Below are 22639 nucleotides of genomic sequence, written 5' to 3' on the forward strand. Positions count from 1 at the left end.
GGAAACCTTCCCCTGCCATTTTAAGCGTGCATTAAGGTGCCATGTTATAAACACACCATTATTTATCCAGTCGCTTCCTACCAGTAAACATTTAATTTTATTTCCCCAATCTCTTAGTGCTAGATAAGATTATAAGAAATAACAACATGTGTCATTTAGAACACGTGAAACTATGACTGATCAATTTCTAGAAAAAGGGAGTTGCTGATTGAAAGGCTAAATGCCAAAATGTCCCCACAGTCTCTTCAAGCAACTAAGTATTAAGAGTGTCGATTTTTTTGACACTCTGAATGGTGAAAAAATAGCATCTAAAGAATTTTAATCAAAGTATCTCTTATGATCACAGCTTGAAAATATGTCCCTTTGTTTAAAAAAACAACAACAAAGCTTTGTCTTCCCCGCCCCCAAACTATCACCTTTTTAAAACTACTTCTTCTGAACTTAGGAACAAGAACTATTTGGAACTTTTACATCATAAAAGGAATAGATATTATATTAATATGTTGAGGGGGTCAGGTTAGAGGTCAGAGCTTTCCTCTTGAACGTCATTGTCCTGTTTCCATGAACTCTAAGCTCGTGGATTCAAGAACTCACTAGGCAGAGAGTAGATTTTATCCTAAGTGGTTTCTTCTGGATAAGAACGCACCTCCTGGTGGGTACATCAGTCCTGTGATTCATGTAATAGGAGAATGAGAGAGTAAAGGTGTCACAATTCTTTTCCCATATTGTTTTAGGTGGAGTTAGACTGCTAGGTGAATAAATTAACAGCTGGTTTTAAAGGCACTCGTATGAAAAAAAACAACCAGAAGCAAGGAATGTGAGGATTAAAGATGGATACGTAAATGATCATTTTAAGGGTCCTATCCTAGAAAGAGTAAGAAGTTGGATAATATAGTATCACTGATGGGAAACAGAACCTGTTTCATTAGGGGAAGTATCAGAATATTACCTTGGAATTGAATCGATTTTCTTTTTTGCTAGAATTGTTTGATGAGCAGGAAGAATTAAATTGAATGATTTGTGCTCCAAAAAAAAAATAGCAATGATTTGATCAATAACTCCCTTCAACCACTTTTTATTCTTAATTTTGTAAGATAGATTTTTCCACCTAATCAATATTTAGAATCCCATGAAATTATAAAAGTAATTGATTTTTAAAAGAATACAGATGTGTATCTTTACCACCTATTCGTACACAGTAATGCAGTATTTAGACACAAACTATGTGGTAAACTATTTCAAACAAAATTGAGCACACTGAATTATGAAAAAAGTTCTTTGAGCAACAAAAATAGAAAAATAGATGGTAATGCATCAAAGTTCCTGGGACAAGAACTTGCAATGTTTATTTACTCTTAATTTTCATATAATTCAAATTAATCTGATTAGTCCATTCCCCGGACCTTATGAAAAGCTATCACTTAGAAGAAGGAAAACTCAGAGGAAAAGCTGTCACTGAAAAGTAAACTACCAGGGTGGATATATTATAATTGCGACAAGAAGATACTAGACTTAATGAAAACACAATAGTCTGGGGCAATTTCATGTAAAGGCCAGTAACCCTGAAGCCCTCAGCAGATGCCAAAGGCATCACTGAGTTTTAGCTGGGTATAAAAATTGATATTTATAATGTCATTTCCACATTGATGGTTATGTTGCTGATTCTAAGCTAAGCTACAAAGGGAAATATTAAATTGTGATCATTACACTCAACTTGGTGAGTATGGATGTTGAAATTGTGTGTGTGTGTGAGTGTGTGTGTGCACGTGAGAGAGAGAGAGAGAGAGAGAGAGAGAGAGAGAGAGAGATTATGTATGGCTCCCATTTCTTTTCCATTTTCTTAGCCACACTTTCTTCCCAATTGCTCCTTCTGGTTTTCCAATCTCATCCCCAGAGGCTGGATGGACCCACTTTCATTAGAATGCTTGATAACCTGGTCTCAGCTAGCTTTAAGAGATGAGAAACCTATTACTACAAGACAAGGGCTGTTACTACAAGCACCTAGAAACGGTAGTGTGTGTCCAAGGCAACCTGGAAATTACTCATCAGAGGCTCACTGTAGGCATACAGGTGAGCAGATTTGGTGGCCCCGGGCAACACACACCTGTTTAAACCGACCAGGTATAGCAACACAACCTTCATTTGAATTTAGATTCTTAATACCTCAAGTGACCTTTTGAGAATTGTTATGAAGAGCTGCAAAGAAAAGTAAATTATAAGAAGGCAGGATTGTGAGACAAAAATGCTGTTGCATTCCCCAGGCCCACCTGATCGGATGGGGTACCGGCCAGTTAGGAAGGCAGCCCGACTTGGGGTGCCTACAGAGGCAGCTGCCAGGTGCTGGGTGAGCCTTACTCCCTCACTCGCCAGGCGGTCAATGTTGGGTGTGCTGCAGACAAAACAGGAATTCAGCTTGCATGTTTCCAATTCCCAATAAAATGAACAAGATTCAAAGCCATCGTGTTTTGGGTCAAGGTGACTCTCTGTCCAGTAAATCTGAAATACACCCTTTTGAAACTTCAATCCATCTGTCTGCTAGGATGCAAAGGAAAAGCAGAGTGTACAACAATATATCTGCAGGCAAAATGATCACAAACGCAAATGGATCGCCAGGTATCATTAAACTACTACCGTGTTTTCCCCAAAATAAGACCTAACTGGAAAATAAGCCTTAGCATGATTTTTCAGGATGACTTCCCATGAACATAAGCCCTAATGAGTCTTTTGGAGCAAAAATTAATATAAGACCCAGTCTTATTTTCGGAGAAAGACGGTACTCAGCTGAGTTAACAGGCATTTCAATAAAAAAGCTGGTCAACTGGATCTTGTCATATTCGTAAAATTAATGGGTCACTTAGATTCCATAAAATGGTCGTGTGTTTCTTGCAGGAAAATCTGTCTTTTCTTATAACCAAATTCTGTCATGGTTGAATTCAGTCAATTTCCCATTTTGTTGTCTAATATTTTAAGGTCTCCAGATTACGACCTCCACTCCCACCCCCACCCCCCAAAATAATAGGTCACCTAAATAGTAGCGGCAGAACAGGGTGCATTGCTCTTCCCTGAGCATGCTCCTCTCACAATCCCACAGACAGGTGATGATGGAGAGTCTTACCCCTCAAACACTCTCAGTATCTTTGTGGGAAGGATCTGTCTGTGTAGCCCACACTTGTGGGGGCACAGTCAGTGTCTGTCTGAGAGTGACAGCCTATGAACCCTGAGTAAAGTTTCCTTTCTTACCCACAGCATCCACAGAGGGGGCAGACAGAAAAACACCTGCCTCCGTTTGTTGCTTTATAGAGACCTAAAATGCCTGTAAGTAGACCAACTCCTCTCAATCTGCACATGTACGCATAAATTATGGGGCTATACTGCAATCTGCATTTCAAGGTAAATCCATGCAATTTAAATTCAAGGGAAGAGGGACCATATATTTGCACATGAACAGAATGTGTGTAGTGATGGAGGACAGGCTGACAAAGGAGAATGTTGGATATCAGAGGCTTTGGAAAGAATCCGAGGAAGATGTTGAAAAACTCTGAACTAATACAGTGGAATATTATTCAGCCACGGAAAGAAACGAAGCCCTGAGATATTCTATAACGTACATGAACCCTGAAAACCTTATGCTCAGTGAAAGAAGTCAGGAAAGCACATATGATGTGTTGTGGGCTGAAGTGTGTCACCCAAAATTTATATGTTGGAGCCCTGATCCCCAGGACCTCAGAATGTGGTTGTATTTGCAGATGGACCTGTAAAGAGGGGACTAAGGTGACATGAGGTCACTAGGGTGGGCCCTGATCCGATAGGACTGTGTCCTTATAAGGAGAGGAGATGAGGACACAGACACACACAGAGGGACGGCCATGTGAGGACACGGGGAGCAGACGGCCGTCCACACGCCCAGGACAGAGGCCTCATGGGGGACCAGCCCTGGGACACCTGGATCTCGGACTCCAGCCTCCAGGACCGGGAGAGATAAATGTCTGTTATTTAAGCCATTCAGTCTGGGGTACTTTGTTACAGCCGCCCTAGCAAGCTAATACATTATATGATTTTACTTATGAGAAATTTCCAGAACAGGCAAATCCACAGAGACAGAAAGCAGTCAGTGGCTGCCAGGGTCTGGGAGACGGGGAGGCACAGGGGAAGACTGTTAGTAAGTACAGGCTCACCTTTTGGAGGTGACGATGAAAAAGTTTAGGAACTAGACAGCGGGAATGGTTGTGGAACATTGTAAATTTACTAAATGCCCCTGAACCGCTAGCTTTAAGTTGGTTAAACAGGTCAAGTTTGTGTTATGTGGTTTTTTTCCTTTTTTTTTTAACCACAATAATAATAATAAAAAAAAAAAAGAACCAGCAACAGCAGCAACTACATATAAACTAAGGAGACGGGTTGTCAAATGCTGTCCTGACATTTTGCAGCTTGCCTACGGCGACCTCTGCTGTCCTGGACGACAACTGACTCCAGTCTGTTTTTTTCAATGGCAGAGATGTGACCGGAGACACGCGGCAGCGCCCCCTACAGGCGGGAGAATGTCTTACCTCACCGTGTTGTTACCATAGCAGCATAAGTCGCCCACCCCAAGGTCGTCTGCCATTAAGAGGACAATGTTGGGCCTGGCGTTCCTTGTCACGAACGTTCCGTTGAGTCCCCCAAACAAGTAACACAGTGATAGCGACAGCCAGCAGTTCCTGAAAGGGTTTTTTTTGTGTGTTTTTTTTTTGGGGGGGGAGGGAGGATAAAAAGAAAAAAAAATAGAAACCATCAATTCACATTTGCATTTTAGGCAACTTAAGAAAGGAAATAATGGCATTCTTTAGCAGTTTCCATTGCACGTCATACCCGAGCTGGCTTCCTCAGAAACCAGCATTTTTTTTTAAAAGTCCTGTTTTAAGTTAATGTAGAATAATTTACAAGTTAATGTTACGTGCATGGGGACATTAAAGTCTCATAACTTCTCCAGGCGTTTCAGTGAGGTGAGGCTCTTAAAAAAAACCTAACAGTGGTTAAAGTGGAGTGTGAGGTCTCATAATTGGATTTCTTTGTATAGAAATGTAAACAAAATGGAAAGTAAGAGCAAATAGGCAGCTAGTCAGGCTTGTTGGGTTTTGTTTTGTTTTTTAATGCTCAGTTGTACTTTTTCATACATTTTATAACTTTGTAATGTTGCCCCAAGCCACACAGGGGAAAATGCCAGCAGAAACTCTAGTAACTTCTTGGGTGCGAGCCCAGGAGTAAATGATGGAAAACCAGTATTCTGGGTTACATCTGAGTACAGACAGTAATTAAGCCTTTTCTTCAGAAGAAATTATGTCCACAGGACACATCAATCACGTGGGGGATACTCAAGTGCCAAAGGAAAAAAAAAAAGAAAGAAAGAAAAACCCAAAGGAAACCAAATCCCAGAAATTCTTTCAGCATCTGAAAAAGGAAATGTAACATTTTGCAATATTCTACTAAAGTTTAGACTGTAGAGTAACGCATGTGTAAGTGTTGGACCCTATAACATGCTGAAAACACACACACACACACACACACACACACACACACACACACACACAACCACCCTTGATGGAAAATGATCATTACAAATTAAGGACCATCCGCTCATGCAGGTAACTGGTTCCTGAACCCGAAATGTCATCCAATCAATTCTAAGCCCTGTTAGTTGCACCTCAAAACAACAACAACAAAAAAAAACCCACATCTTAAATTCATTGCATCCATGTACGTTTAGTCCCATCCTTGGAGCCCAAGTCACTCACTTGTAGATCCCAAAATCGTCCTCGCTGGCCTGGCCATCCCCATTTTTGCCACCTGGCGGGAACAAAACGCAACCAGGCAGAGCAATCTCCTAAACACACACTCCTGGTTGCCATCAGCCCTAAAGAAGTCCAGTGGCTTCCCATTGGCTCTAGGGATTAAAAATCCCACCCTTCCCAGCATGACTGACAAGCTGCACTGATGTGAACTCTTGGCTCTTCTGTCACGTTCTCCTCTCACACCCGTCTCCACCACTGGCACACCCGTGAGCCGCCTCAAATTTCTCCCATCATCCATGACTTTGGTCCTTGTGCAGCCTCCATGTCTGCAAGTCGCGCCTTTTGCCCTGTGAATTCATTCCCACATGTACTGCCATTCCTTTAGGACCATCCCTTAGGACTCCATCAACCCACATCGACCAACACACTCCCCACTACCCTCTTCACATCCCCAGTTGACCAAGCAGACCCAGCATGACCCTGGATGGAGACAACTCAGACGGAGAACCCTTCTCTCTAGACTCAGAGAATAGTGAAAGCTGACGATTGTGTCCACTCACCACTCATAGAAAGGCTGCCTCATGGCTTCTTATGCTGTCACCTAAGGAACAAAAGAACAAGCTGAGAACGTCTGCAAACCAGGTATTTTCCTCATCGCTGGACAGGTGATGGTTCAACGTGCTAACGAGCCTCTGTGTGGTGACGCACGTCGTGCTTTATACCCAACTGCAAACAAGCGACATTTGCACAGAGAGAACGTGGCAAAAGAATGTGCGTGAGCCACTCATCTTACCTCAGCAGCGTTGTCATGGGAGATTTCCAACAAATGACGTTGGTCCAGAAACAAAACCCTTCCTTCCAGAGTCACTAAAACACACAGGTCCTCAGGGAACAGGCACGTACTCAGTAAATGTTTGTATGTATGCAGTCTGACAATTTTCTTCCTGAACTCGCTGCAACGCTGTTGCTCACCGTTTTTGACATCAGAGGGATTGTTCCTTATGAATTTGTACCAACTGGACACACAGGTAACCAAGTTGGCTATTTGGAAGTGCTAAAAAGGCTGTGAAAAAGTTAGACAACCTGAACTTTTCGCCAACAATTCATGGCTCTTGCATCACGACAATGCACCAGCTCACAGGGCACTGTCTGTGAGGGAGTTTTTAGCCAGTAAACAAATAACTGTATTGGAGCACCCTCCCTACTCACCTGATCTGGCCCCCAGTGACTTCTTTCTTTACCCAAAGAGAAAGGAAATATTGAAAGGAAGACATTTTGATAACATTCAGGACATCAAGGGTAATATGACAACAGCTCTGATGGCCAGTCCAGAAAGAGTTCCAAAACTGCTTTGAAGGGTGGACTAGGCACTGGCATCGGTGCATAGCTTCCCAAGGGGAGGACTTTGAAGGTGACTGTAGTGATATTCAGCAATGAGGTGTGTAGCACTTTTCCTAGGATGAATTCATGAACTTAAATGTCAGGTGTCGTATGGACTCTGCTGGAGAGAACACTGTTGCGTGGTCTACACACAGTGGAAAATCAATGCTCTCTATCCTGAAAAGCACAGTGCCAGCCATGGTGGCCAGACTCATCTGGCAGAGAAGGACAGGTGAAGCGGCTGTAATTAGGATCCGTTCACAAGAGTTCAGAGACTGGTCCAGTGTGGTGTCCCCCCTACCTGGAACCTTCAAATTCCTAGCAGCCAGTGAGGTTGTTTTAGGCTGAGAAGCCACAAGACAAATGACATAGAATAAAGATTAAGAACGCGGCCATTTACTATACAGGTTTCCTCATCCCCAAGGCATTTCCACACACACCTGCCCCCACTGAATCCTCAAAATATCTCCCTGGCTGGCTTGGAAGGGTTAATGACAGCTCACCTGTTTTCTGGGGAGAGGGAGTTGGGGGGTCACAGAGTTTAAAGACTTTCACAAGGCTGGTAAATTGCAGACGTGGGATTCAATATGAGGTCTGTGACTACTAACCGTGTGAGTGTGTGTGTGTGTGTGTGTGTGTGTGTGTGTGTGTCAACCCCCAGGGCCTTCTAATCTTAGACCTCAAGTAAAGCTCTCAAATGTGACATTTCTGGAGGCTACTACGGGGGGGGGCCCTTGGTGAAACCCACACATCACCCTTTGAGTGGTGGCCCATTGTCTCTGCCCCACACCCCAATCGATAATTCTGCATTAGACTTGATTCCACTGTGTCCATATTATATTTTCTCTCTCTCCAACTGCACTAACACAATATATACCGTTCCAGTAATGACAGTTTACAGAAAACAAGGTCTACAGGAATGCTGCTTTTTTTTCCCGCCAATTGCAGCCCTTTCCACACTAACATATAAGCCTCTGTCCATCCAAGATTGGTAAAAGTCACAACCGGTGGTCCTAGCCACCAGTGCAGAGTTCTTCCTAAGTGGCGAGATACAAAATCTATTCATTAGTCATAGATGAAAATAACTCTTTCCTTCGTGAAGGAAATCAATCCAACGTTATCAATTCCAGATTTTAAGGAATATCGAAAGGACCCTTTGTACCCAGGAAGCTGCCCCATCCTAGTCTGAATGCCTTCCCCTACCCTGCTCCCCGCAAATTTTAACATAGGATTCTATCAAATATTATCTCATTGTGAGGCATGCTTGAGCTTCTAGAAATGCATCAGGCTGGCATCAAACCCAACTCTGGATTTACACATTGGTTTTGTTTTCCAAATGTATTTAAAGGGGTCTCCAGAATCACCTACTCAATCAAGAAGCACCCCTCAAAAAACTATTCGATAAGGTCGTGTTATTAATGGCTGGCATCTGAGAAAGACCAGGAAGCATGTGAGCCAATAGGAGACTTACATTCCAAAACGGGTGAAATGTTGCAGGCAAAATGCATGTGAATATGTGTGCATTCTACATTCCCTCAGATGGATGGGTAGATAGATAGATAGATAGATAGATAGATAGATAGATAGATGGATGGAGCCGTGGTGGTGGAGTGGACCTTCCAAAATGATGGGGTTAAAACTTTAACTAAGTCAGGTGATGGCCGTGATAACTAGCCTGATTATGGTAATTATTTGGCAGTATATACATGTATCAAGTTGTCGCGTTATACAGCTTAACCTTACGCAATGCTATATGTCGATTCTATCTCCATAAAGCCAAAAGAAAACGTGTTAAAACTATTCCAAATTTTACTGGTTTTGTCTTTAGAGGTAAAATCCCAATGATCCCAAAATAAGAAAGTGTGTCAGCCATGGGTACCTTAGTGAGCATCTATCAGATACTTATACGCAGGCACCTGGCGAACGGGGCCCTGTCTGGAAACAGGGTCTTTGCAGATGGGACTGAGTGAGGGATCTGAGGTGAGGTCGTCCTGGATCAGGGAACCCCTGAACCCAATGACAGTGTCCTCATCAGAGACAGAAGAGGAGGGACACAGACACAGAGGAGATGCCACGTGGAGACGGAGGCAGAGATGGGAGGAAGGCGGCCACCAGCCCAGGGACGCCTGGAGCCCCCAGGAGCTGGAAGGGGCAGGAGGGACCGTCCCCTGGGGCCCTCGGAGGGAGCGTGGCCCTGGGATACCTCGATGTCACACTTCTCCCCACACTCAGGCCTGTGCTCTCCGCCCAGCCTCCAAAACTGGGACAGAACATATCTCTGCTGTTGTAAGACATCAGTTTCTAGTAATTTTTTACAGCAGCCACAGGAAAAGAAATATGTAAGAAAAAAAGAAGCTTCGATATGGTAAGAGTGTGGACGAAGAAAGGGGCCACACACTAAACCTGACAAGCTCAGGGGAGGCCAGCATGGCAGAGCCGACAAACTCAGAGGCCGAAATTAACCACATGGGATGGTCTGAACATAAAAATTCCTAACTAACACCTGGTCCTGTCGGGTAGTCCCCTCCTTGGCTTGTAGCTTCCTGGACAAAAGTCAATCTTTACCTGAAGTGAGCCTGTCTATTGTCTTTTTGCATCTAAGATAACATCGCCTTGGAATGTGGGAGTAATCTCCTCTTCAGACCCCTCAGGGCACAACCTCCAACCAGCGCAGGAGACCACAGAAACCCTCCTTGTTTTCTTGTTCCCCAAATACCATCTCCGGTGCTGTAACTGTTCATTATTTTCTATCCTGCTCTCACCAAAGTAAGCCAGGAAAAATAAAACACATTACCTCCAAAGGAGCAAAAAAAAAAAAAGAAAAGTATGTGTCTCTCTGTGTTAGTTTTTATCCCATCCCAGAGGTTTCGCCGCTTGGCTTTCTCCCACCCGTGGATTTCATGTAACGCTCCTTACGTCTCTTCCTTTGAGTCTAATGTACAAAATAAGCTGCAAAACTGCCGTTCTCCAGACCATGTTCTTCATCTGTTGAGATTGTGCTTCCCAGCAACTGTCATCAGTTTGGCTCAAATAAATTAAACTTCTCTACAGGTGTGCATGTTTCTTAGGTCAAGCGATACCATCAGCAAAGCAAAACTGACATGTTCACAGAAAGAGGAAACATCTGCAATATGTCGTATAAATAAATTAGAAATGGAACAAAAATACAATAGAAAACTTAAACGTAAGGTGTCAGGTCATAGAAGAGAAACAAATGATCAATAAGCCCATAAAAATTACCCTCGTCTCAGCCACCAGAAAAAGGAAATTTTAAGGATCACAAGAGAATATGTCTCTGTGACAACACCAGTAATTTTTCAAGTTGGATTCTATGCCGTCGTTTTAACAAAGATTCAAAGACAGTTACCTTGACACTGCTGGTGAAAGTTTTTGTGAGGGTCAGTTGCCACTAAATACTAAAAAAAAAAAAAAAAAGGATTTTAATTTCAAAAGTCAGGAGTGAGAATGTCTGTTGTTGCAACATGATTTTTAAACAGTGAGATTTAAACCAGCTGGAGCTCCCATTATAAAGAGGACTGGGTGAATAAATGGGATGCCAGTCGGACAATTACGTTTGTGATCTTTCCACCGTGTAAGTGCACGGTGGAAAGTTTGCGAACTGAATTGTCGGACCTTCATTGTATATTCATAGGACAGAATTCTTTGCTATTTCCTTTAAAATAAAGAGGATGCATTCCTTGACCTCCCGGGTCTCTTAGATGATAAAACTGTATAAGTCTCTAAGGCACTTCCTTGCGCCCGTGAAATGCAAACAGTAATTACTTTTACGGGACCTTTCATCCAAGGAGGTAGCACTGTCACGTGGGTGTTTTGTCCTCAGGTCTCCCCACTTCTGCACGAGGAAAGGACAGGAATAATATCATCAGTCCCCTTTTTACACGGATAAAATGGGGTGCAGGAGTGGGGTGTCGCTTATAGCCAAACTCATAAATTTAAATACAGCCTCTCCATCCATTAAAATGTTCTCTCTGTAAGTATGGATGAGCTGAAATAGTCAGGCCATTGAAACCAGTCTGGGAAAAGCCCGCATTCTTCCCATGAAAGAGACGCTGCTGTCTTGTCCCCAACACCTGAAAAAACACACAGTGACCGACCAAATCCCACAGCCACCTTGCAGAGTGGCTGCCTCAAAGCGGCTTAACGCCCAGCGTAGCCACTGGTTGGGTGCAGCTTTAGATGAACAAGTCTTAGGCGCCATTACAACCCAGGAAAAACAGGCCAAAACTCAGCAGCCCCTACTTGACGTGGACAAAAGCTATGGACCCTACTTCCCATTTCAGCCTCTCCTTACTTTGCTTTGCTGTGTGCTCAGGAACCAAACCTGCAGTGCCACTAAATTTGGCCACAGCACAGCCGGTGCCAGGGATGTATAAAGAAGTCAAACTCCACATATGTGGGAGGCGTGAGGGTGAGGGGTACACCTGTATTCGAGAAGGTCTCACAACCTCACACGACGGACTTGTGGGGCTTATGAGTGTCCGAGGTGGGGCGTCCTGTCCCTTGTAGGACACTGAAGACTGTCCCTGCTCTCCACCCAGCAGGTACCAGGAGCTATCCCCTCCCCCATCACGACAACAATGTTTCCAGACATTGTCATATGTCCCACGGAGGACAAAATTCATCCCCAGCTTTGAGCCACTGCCATAGAAAGACAGATAGATAGGTAGGTAATAGATACAGAGATATAGAATCAGACCATTGATAGCTAAATATACACACGGGTAGAAAATAGACAGATATAGAGATAAAAGACAGATACATAGATGACAGATAGAAGATAGATCATAGATGATGGATGGATGGATAGATTATAGGGAGATATTAATATTAATAGATAATAGATAGATAGATAGATAGATAGATAGATAGATAGATAGACAGACAGACAGACAGATAGATAGCGTCTCTGACGCTAAGTCAGGGTCTCTCAGCCTCACACCACTGCCGTCTGGGGCTGGATGACTGTCCAATGTGGGGCGTCCTGGGCCCTGCAGGCCGTTGAGTAGCATCTCTGGTTTCCACCCAGCAGATGCCAGGAGCACCCCCGCCCCAGTGTGACAACCACAAAAGTCCCCAGACATCACCAAATGTCCCCTAGCCGACAGTTACCCTCTGTCCACAGTGAGATCCACTGAACTACACTAATGGGAAATTATCTTCTTGCAGAATACCTAATGCCGCTTATGAATGATGCAACAGTGTCCCTTTCTCAGTCGTTTGGTTGTTGATTTAAAACAGAAGCCCTGAGATTCTTTTTTTATTATTATTATTTACATGTGTTATCATTAAAAGCTACCAGTTTCCTCATGGCTTTATGTTACTAATTCCATAACGAAACTTAATCAGTTTGATCATGGCATTATCACGGAATCCCTCACTGACATAGAGATTTCTAAAGAGAGTCACATACATTCTCAGACGTCTTCCAAATCGCCTGACAGTCCATGGTTCTTGGAACATTATAATTGTAAAAGATAACATAGAACCCTCCACAACATGGAAACTTTTCAATGTATCTGTTATTTAAAACATGTTTCCCCCTAACTATTCATAGAAAGCCAGTTTTTCCAGTGGGTGAGATAGACTCCACTGCTGTGTGGATTTGCTTTTCCCTAAGAAAACGACCACTAATAAAAACATAAATTATAGCCGTTATGAAGTAAATTTAGAGACAAGAAGCCTAGTGTCCCAGGAGGCAGAATTGTTATGCTATGTACCAAGCTATGACCGCTGATAGCTGAATATTCACTTATTCACCACGATGGCACAAGCCACATAGCTTCCTGCGAGCCTTGTAACAGATCCCCTCTCCAAAAAATAAAAGACACCTTTGCAGTTTCACACTTGCTTGTTCAGATGTCATCGTGTGACAATCAAGCAAATGTGTCCCCCCAAAGGTCTTTGATGACCCCACTTCATTATCTTCCAGAGAAAGGCATAAAGATTCTCAAACGTATACAGTCCACAGTGGAAAACAGGGCTTGACCCACCTGTCCACCCGCAAGCGAGCGGATAAACCAACTCGGAGACAGCTGGACCCCATGGAATATTATGCAGGAACAAGGTTTGAGGTAGAAATACAGACTCATTCTGAAATCCAGGTGAAAGAAGCCAGACAGAAAGGGATGGATTGCATGATTCCATTTATATAAAATTCCAGGCAACGTAAACACATAGGGAGAAAGAGAGAGAGAGACAGACAGACAGACAGACACAGAGAGAGAAGAGCTAATTTGATAAAACAAATACTCAACTATTCACTTTTAACCCTGTTGACCATTTACAAGTGGAAGTGCCCCAAACCAGAATTAGAGTCAACTTCATATATTTTACTTACTTGAAACCAGTTGTGTCTTCGCCGCCTGCATCTGGGGACACTGGTCCTGAAAGCGTCAGCTCCTGCCACAGTTGTAAGTCCCTGAACTCATTGTTCTAATTAAATATTTATTAAGGACCAAGGCTGAGCACGGCTCAGGTCCATCCATTATTTTTATATTTGAACATAACTTCCCGTAACAGCTATTACATAGTTATTTAGGAAAGGAATCATTCATCTCAGGCTTTCAACTGATATTAAACACATGCACACACACATACACATATAATTAAGGGGATGTAATGAAATTGGATATGTTTTCTGCCAAGATACTTAAAAAAAAAAAACACTTAACCAAGTACTCCAGGTAGGCGTTCAAAGCAGGGACAAGGAAATGGAATTGTAACGAGGTGAATTTCAGCATTTGAAATACTGCTGCACACTCTCAAGAGTAGCTTTCATCTTCCAGGCTAAGCACATCTTGTAAACTCGGCATCACACAACCCACACGGCTGAGGCCAGTGTCACTAGCTTCATTTATACGGGGAAATAGGGCACCGAAGACACCCTTCGTGCAGCACTCAGGTAGACGCCCCTCCAGAAACGCTTCTATCACAGGACGTTTCTCTCATCGAATTTCACCCTTCAGTACAGTCTTAATACGCGTGTGATAAGTGAGGGTGTTTGGCCAAAGGCTCGTACGACAATTCTTGTGAACAAGACGAGCGTGCCATCCACCAACCACGTGGCCTAAGCCTCATCACCATCATTTCTCCGGAGCAAAGACGTTTCAGACACAAGCGTTACAGGAATGGCATGTTGTGTTGTCCTTGGTCCTGTCGTGCTTCACAGAGACTGTGCTTTCTGCAGATTGAAGGTTTAGAGCCAGCTTGCCTAGGGTCCATGTTCCCAAGGCTCAAATGGTTCGCGTTTTTCATCAATACCGTGTGTTTTTTAATTAAGGTATGTCCATTGGTGGGTTTTGTTCAGACATAACGCAATTGCACACTTAATAGCCTAGAATACAGGACAAACACAATTTCTATACGCAGTAGGAAACCAAACAACTACTGTGACTCAATCTATTGCCGGGTTCTAGATCCAAACCCACCCCATCTCAAGGACTTGAAAACAGCTCGGAAAAAAAACCAAAAAAAACATGGAGAAAGAAGACAGTTTTTGCGTCGGCCACGCTTGAAGCACGGGGGAGTGGTCAGGAAAACCAAGCCTAGAATGACGAGGAAGACCCACAGATGTTTCTAGAAGGGAAAGCTTCTTTCCTGAACCAGAAGTTCCAGGGGAAGCCTGGGGCAAGGGAGGTGGAAGACATAGAGTTGAAATTGGGGGCGTATCCTGGAAGGAATTTATGAAAGTTATAGGCACACCGTCACACAGGAGCTTGGAATCCAAAATGACGCGAAACCCAAACACCCAATGACCTCATTTCAGCAGACAAATGTGTTTCTTGGGAGGCGCGAAACACAGAAAATACACTGTGAACGAGAAGAAAGGACTTGTCCCTGTGATTTGCCAGCTCCCAAGAACAACCAGCAGCCCCCGGCGTTCCCGTGTGTCACGCCCACCCTGTTCTGAGAGCTTTGCGTGTCATCCAACCTGCCTAGGAGGCAACCAAGAAACGGAGAGGTTATACAACCTCCTCCAAGACACACAGCTGAGAAGTGCCATCTCAGGACACTGTCCCCAAGTTCAGCCTCTGTGATGCAGGACTCCCGTGTTGGCAGCAGTGAGACAGAACCATGTCGCCCAGAACACCCCAGCAGTAATATCCTGCGGCCACATTGCTGTAATTCCCAGACTCAAAACTGATGAGTTATGTGGAAAGATCCTTCTTCTTTTTTTTTTTCTTTTTTTTTTTTCATCATTTGCCACAAAGGCTGATCTCCAATCTGTGAGGTGTGTCCACATGGACAAATTTCGGGGGGGGAAAAGATGGGGTCCATTTGTGACAATTAGACCGATGGCATTTGAAATCCTTTCAGACAAAGCATGTCTTGGTCTGTTCATGCAAAGAAGGGGTCAAATCCAACATCTGTTTTCTCTAGGGACACGGTGGGGGGCAGGGGGTGACACAGACAGGCTGGGGTCCACGGCTGAGCCGGGCCTCAGACCACTTACTAGCACTGGAATTTGGGCCAGGTTGCAAGCTCGAGTCTGTCTGTTCTGAAGCATATACTTTTGTCCCCACCTTCCTGTCGTTGCTGTTCTGTGTTTTATTGCTGTGCCATTGTAACCATTGTAAAGCGTGCAATTCAATGGGTGTAGTATATTTGCAATGTTGTGCAACAACCAACTCTGTCTAGTTCCAGAACATTCCGTCCCCCAGAAGGAAACCCATCGCCATGAGCAGTCACCTCATCCCCTCCCCCCAGCCCCTGACAATCACTCACCCACTTCCTGTCTGTGGAGGAGCCTGTTCTGGACGCTTCTCGTAAATGGAGTCACATACTGGGTGGCCTTGTGTGTCTGGCTTCTGTCACTGACCAGTATCCTCAGCGTCCCTCCACGTGGTGGTGAGTGTCAGCACTTCCCTCCTTTTCACGACTAAGTGACATTCCACTGTGTGTATAGACCACAAAATTAACTCCAAGTGCATCCAACACGCAAAATGAAAGACGTAAAACTACAAAACTCTTAACAAGAAAACATAGGGTCAAATCTTCATGACATTGCATTTGCTGTCAATTTCTTAGACGTGACACCAAAAGGACAAGCGATAAAAGAAAAAATAACCCATACATGGGACTTCATCAAAATCAAAAGCATGCCTGGGCTTCAAAGGGCGTTCTTCAGACAGTGAAAAGACCACAGATAGCGTGGGAGGTCACAGTTTCAAAACACCGTGTGTTACCATTTCTGAATTCGAGATGCATTTTACGACCCCTGTCAGCCCCCTGGCAGTCACCACCTACTTGTGTGGGAACGTTCTGCGGACACCTTCCAGCAAGATCAGGAAAATGCTGGCATCTCAGCATCAAAGTTGCACGAGGGTATTGTCCACCATCATCATTATTTAAATTTTTTTCTCCCCCTTTGGTCTTTTTTTATTATATTAGTTTCAGGTGTACAAAACAACACAATGATTAGCCATTTACACCCCTCAGAGAGTGATAACCCCTGTCCCCCAATCTGCTACCCCTCTGACATCGTATATAACTGTTACAGTTACATTGACTGTACTCCCTATGCTGTGCTTTACATATTCAATTTGAGTTTTTGGTCCCAGAAAGCTGTGCCCAGAGTCTACCACTGACTTAAGAGGATAAGCGATTTCCATCTATGCTATTTCCGATCTTCGCCAGCTCAGGGGTGGGATGATGTGACATTGACAAGGGGAACCGAAATGAGCTCTTCTTCTGCCTTCAAACATCTCCTCATTTTCCAGAGGACTCTTTGGGGCCAACTCATTTGCCTGCAGATACCTCTGGTTGACAACGCAAGGCCACTTTGTCATTGTGCTGTCACTGTGGCCACCATTCCGTCTACATTTGCCGCTCTATCCAGGCAACCTTGTCTTTGGAGGAACCCATCCCTTAGGATGGGGTCCCTGTCACTTCTGCTTCTACCTACACAACTCTCCCTCCGAGCCTCCAGAAGGAAGTGACCCTGCCAACACCTGGGTTTCAGACGTCCAGCATCCACAACTCTAATAAGACAATTTTATGTTGTCGCTATTTTAGGCCACCCAGTGTGTGCAACGTTGTGACAGCAGCCCTAGGACACGAATATGCTGGCACATGCATCAATGACTTTGTTTTGCCAGAATGGTACAATTATGGCTGGAATTCCATCCCCCCAGAAGATGCTGAGGTCCCAGCTCCCAATACCTGCAGATGGGACCTTATTTGGAAGTAAGGTCTTTGCAGAATATCAAGTGAAAATGAGGTCATTGGGGTGGAACCTAATCTAGTACAGCCGGTGTCCTTACGGTAAAAAGGGTACATTAGTACACGGAGACTCGCATCCAAGGGATGGCAATCCTTGAAGACAAAGGCACAGATCGGGAACGGCAAGGATGACGGCTGCCCTCGGAGCTCGGGGGACACATGTGGGGCAGATTCTCCCTCAGAGCCTCTGGGAGGAACCCAGGCAAATGGGCTACATCCCAAGCTGTCCTTGACCTTACAGGGGTGACAGAGAGACACCACAGCCAAAGCCATGACGCTCCAGGCCCCACAGAGTTTTGTGAAACAGATGTGTTGTTCCTTCTGCATTCCATCCATCGGGTCCCAGCAACACTGGGCAGGGAACCAATGGGCGTGAGAACGGTCAGCCCGGGCCCCCCTTCCCTTCTCCCTCCAAAGCTCTGGTCCAGGCCATCTGGGCTGCGTCTCCGTAGCTTTAGCAGGTGTGTCTCCCCGGACAGAGCTCGTCGGCCACCCAGGTAGATTCCTGGTCACAACACCCCCCATCCACAAATTCTCCAGGGAACCCATTCTGAAGACTTGACTTTGGAACAGTGATTCTCATTTGGTGGCGCTGAAGAAACCAGCCACCGAGAAACACCAAATGGACTCAGACAAAAAATGGCCCCAACAAAAGCTCTCTCTCTCTCTCTCTCTCTCTCTCTCTCTCTCTCTCTCTCTCTCTCTCTCTCTCTCTCTTTCTTCCCAAAGGACCAGGAACACCTCAGTCTTGCAAGACAGAAGCCGTTGAGATGAGAACTGCGACAGCCCCAGGCAGCCACCCCAGAAAAGTCTGGGATCAGGGGGGCGGGATACCGCAAAGGAGCAGGAAGGAACATTTTGCGGTGATGACAGTGTTTGTTTTCTTGTTTGTGGTGCTGGTAACACGGGCAGAGACATTAAAGAGAGCTTATTACGTTTAGTAAGTTTGAGCTTATTATGCTCAAAACAGATGCATTGCATTGTGTGTATACTTCAATGGAGTGGATTTAAAATATTGAACAAAATTAAAATAGCATGCCAAGCAGCCCTAAGTTAAGAAAACGTGTTTAATTCTGTCTCTCAAGCTTACTGGAGAATACACACATATGCATATATTTTTTTACAGCAGCCCTAAGAAACGAATGAATGTTTATGTTTATAAACTGATAATATATATGCTGGGGGTGCCAAAAAGAATGCATACATTTTAAGAGATGTTACCTCTGCTCAAGCAGGAGTTGGCCGTGATCAGAAGTGTCTGGACGCTGATGGAAACCACACTGAGCACCTCTTGTCATTGCAGAAGTCACGCGTGACTTGTATTCATCTTTTGTTATTGGTATATATTGAGTCTTACAATTAATACAGCTATTTCCTTTCTTAAAATGTGTATATACATTTTTTTTTGGCCCCGTGTCATGCAGGGTCTCTGCTCCCGCTCCCCACATAAGAAAGCAGGACATGGTGAGGCCAAACAGGAACACCCACGGAGCCATAGATAGGGGAGTCATACCACTGTATTCTCGCTGGCGGCTGGGTTAGAGGCACAGGAAACAGGAACCACACCATCTGCAACCTGCCGTCCACTTCTTTCTGCCAACCAACCAACCAGCGTAGCCACGGCAGTTATATCAGTAACTAATTACCTAACTGGTAACAGCTGACGGCCATCTACTACCCGAGCCAGCACCTTTCCACCTGAGGCCGAGAGCCTGGAAACTGCTCTCTGGGGCTCTGTCCCCTCACACCCTCCGTATATAGCAAGTTAGATTGTTACTGTAATCAGTTTTTGCAAAGCACCCACTTACAGGATTACATATAAAAACCTTAAGATTTCATTAGGTCTACAATTGAGGAAGTTAGTTGTAACATATGGTTTATTTCTTTTTTTTTTTGAATGAGTAATACTGTTATTATACATATTAAGTTACTGAGTCTACCATTCAGAAATCTGAACTCTGTGGTTACAACTCAAAATAAATATCCTTTCAAAGTGAATAAACAAATGAGTTGGCTGGCTAATGCAATGCTTAATTCTTTCTAAAATCCTAATTACAACGTGAGCTTTCGCTTTACGCTGTATTCCAACATGAAGATTAGGTCACCTACAACTTCCAAATGATTCACAGAGCAGCCCTTCCTGTTTCTCCCCTCAGTGCTGAGAAATGAGTCCAAGCCCTGGAATTATAATGTACGTGACCTGGGTTATCTGGTGCTCAGGTAAAAACTGCCACGAGGCCCAACCTTGATTAATACCGACTATTTCTTGAAGTGTGGTGGGAACAAGGTCACTCAGGGAAAGTAAGGACAGAGAATGTAGAAGCCAGGGCACGCTGAGCGCCGAGGACAACTCTGGTAATTAACTCTGACAACGCAGTGCAACATGAATATTGAAGCCAGCCAATTTTCTGAAAATATCACTAGCATCTTCAAAACCCATGTGCTTTTATGCCAATCAGGAAATCGGGGGTGAGGGGAACACTGCTCTATATTGCTCACCAATACATTCTTCTTCACGGAAGTGAAGCTATTTTGAAGAATATGAAAAGCTTTCCAAGACAGCTGTTTTCAGAGACAGACGACAGTACCAGAAACACTTTTCAGAGAGGGTTCATTCTAAAGCCCATCCCGAGAACAAGGGCAGCCAGCTTTCGGGAGGTATGAAGACATGGTCTGCCAAAAATATTTCCCCTTTCCTGAAGTTATATGCTGTCTTCAAGTCCAACTATTATTCTCTATATATATGAGATCCTCTCTGTCAGCATAAAAGGGAACAATAGTTTTGAAAACTCTCGAGTAGGTATTTGTTTTGTTTTGTTTTTTATAACTCAGAACATAGACGAAATCAAAACGTCTGCGACTGTCCCTAAATTCACATCTTTTTTTTTTTCCTGTCTTAATTTATTCATTGCATAAGCACTTACCTTCTTACTCTTAAACTCACATGTTTAAAAGGTCCTTTTGTCCGTTCACATGAATTCATCTGAGTCATTGCCATCCTGATTTGATCTCTTTTCCTTTTCCTGAATTCGGGTTTTTTCTCATTGCTCTCCTCACAGTCTCTGCTGTGCTGCTAGGTCCGGGAACCGCTCCGTTTTGGTCTTTTCTAATCGGTTCAAAATCTCATTCCCTTTCTTCTCCAACGGTCACAATGCTCACGTCCTTCTGCCTGTGAAAGCCGATCTGCCCCACATCCCTGTTGGCTGTTTCCTTCAGGTGAGACCACGGTGTCTATAGCACGTTAATATTGTTCGTCTTGCAGCCTTGAATGCTATTGGCCTTCGCAAGACGGGCACAGTCCATCGGGACTTGCTTTGGAAGGTCCTCTGTCTTCTCCCCCTTACGTAGTCGAAGACATACATGAGCGGAAGAGAGTTTGTCCCCATGAAACCAAGTATCTTCCGGCCGGCCATACTTGATTAGACCCTCATTTTCACATTTATCTCCTCCCATGTGAACAGTGTAAGCAGATGAGTGAACGCTGCTGCTGGTGCAGTTGAACACCATGACGCCGGCAGCGGTACAGAGACTCCAGCAACACCAACTGTCAAAGTGCGGATACTAGAAGCCATGGTTTATTTGTTCTGATGGCTTTCTTCCTCCCCAAACCAGAACGTTTGAGCAATTTACAGTAAAAGCTTCATTTGCCCTTTATTGGAGGTGAAAGTACCAAAAGCTCTTAAACTCTCCCTGAAACTACCTAAGGAATAAAGCTACTTAAAGCTACAGATGTGTGGACCAAACTACCTATGGACGTAAACCAGTGTGTACTGTGTTTCCCCGAAAATAAGACCCGGCCGAACCATCAGCTCTAATGCGTCTTTTGGAGCAAACATTAACATAAGACCCGGTCTTATTTTACTGTTATCTAAGACCGGGTCTTATATAATAAAATATAATATAAGACTAAGTCTTATATTATAAAATGTAATATAAGACCCGGTCTTATATTAATTTTTACTCCAAGAGACTCATTAGAGCTGATGGTCTGGCTAGATCTTCTTTTTGAGGAAACAGGGTATATCCATGTATATATATGCAGGTGTAAGTATATGTATATATGTGTGCAAGTGTGTATATATGGTTGTGTGTATGTCTGTGTGCGTCCATGTGTATATACTTAGGTATATGTAGTGTGTGTGTGTGTGTGTGTGTGTGTGTCTGGAAACGAAGAGAAACGGAGAAAGTTGAATCATATTTTAATGTCAGAAGCCTGGTAGGTCTTCACCTAAAAATGAAAGTCCTCGCAAAGTGACAGACAACAAGCATTTATCGAGACCAGTAAGGACAGCAAGATATGGAAACAACCCAAGTATCCGTCAATAGACGACTAGATAAAGAAGAGCTGGTACCTTTATGCGATGGAATATCACTCGGCCATAAAAAGAATGAAATCTTACCATTTGCGACAACGTGGATGGATCTAGAAGGTATTATGCTGAGTGAGAGACGTCAGACAGAGAGAGAGACAAATACTGTATGACCTCACTTATATGTGGAATTGAAAGAACAAAATAAATGAACAAACAAAACAGAAACAGACTCATATGTAGACACAGAGAACAAACAGATGGTTGCCACACGGGAGGGGGTGGTGGGCTGGGTGAGAAAGGTGATGGGTTTAAAAAGTACAAACTGGCAGTTACAAAATAGTCACGGGGATGTAAAGTACAGCACAGGGAACAGAGTCAATAATATTGTCATAACTATGGATGGTGTCAGGTGGGGACTAGACGAATAGGGGGGAATCACTGTATAAATTATATGAATGTCTAACTGCTATGCTGCACACCTGAAACTAACATAAAATAACATCGAATGTCAACTGTAACTGAAAAAAAAAAAAAGAAATAAAGAATTGAAAGTAAGAAGAGCTATTCAGGAAACACTGATTCAGACAGAAGCCCAGACAGTGTTCCGATGGGGAGACAAAGGCCAGGGGTGTTTATGACAAAGGGAGGGGACAGTGACATCACAGAAGGAAGGCGTTGCTATTGGTGCAGATGACGTGACACAGGGACGCTGATGCTAAACAGTGGTTTTAATTTTCAGCCCAGAGGCATCCGTCCTGGAGTCACGACACCTGCTTTCTTGTTGTCTTTGCAAACAGCTCTTTGGGACACCAGGTTGTTAAGGCCCCGTCCTGAGGTGACTTTGTCCCATGTTATAATAACATCCAAGGTTTGACAAGTAAGACAGGCAAGGCCATTCGTCTGGGAGGGCAGCTCTGACTCCAAGTTAAAGGGGCT

General features: G+C 44.0%; 1 protein-coding gene and 1 pseudogene across 1 annotated transcript in view; both read right to left on the reverse strand.

Annotated features, from left to right (window-relative positions):
- Positions 1–16469, reverse strand: part of ARSH (arylsulfatase family member H) — a 29948-nt gene extending 13479 nt beyond the window's left edge. Inside the window, exons 1-4 of the mRNA XM_074323862.1 lie at positions 15894–16469; positions 6329–6369; positions 4548–4697; positions 2268–2389 (exon numbers count right to left, since the gene is read on the reverse strand). Coding sequence (XP_074179963.1) covers positions 2268–2389; positions 4548–4697; positions 6329–6351 — 295 coding nt within the window. The 5' untranslated portion in view covers positions 6352–6369; positions 15894–16469. The remainder of the gene's footprint in view (positions 1–2267; positions 2390–4547; positions 4698–6328; positions 6370–15893) is intronic.
- A 3875-nt stretch (positions 16470–20344) lies between these two features.
- Positions 20345–20954, reverse strand: LOC109436187 (coiled-coil domain-containing protein 25; annotated as a pseudogene).
- Between the last annotated feature and the right edge of the window lie 1685 nt (positions 20955–22639).

This window comes from Rhinolophus sinicus, chromosome X (assembly GCF_036562045.2).
Source record: "Rhinolophus sinicus isolate RSC01 chromosome X, ASM3656204v1, whole genome shotgun sequence".
Taxonomy (NCBI): domain Eukaryota; kingdom Metazoa; phylum Chordata; class Mammalia; order Chiroptera; family Rhinolophidae; genus Rhinolophus; species Rhinolophus sinicus.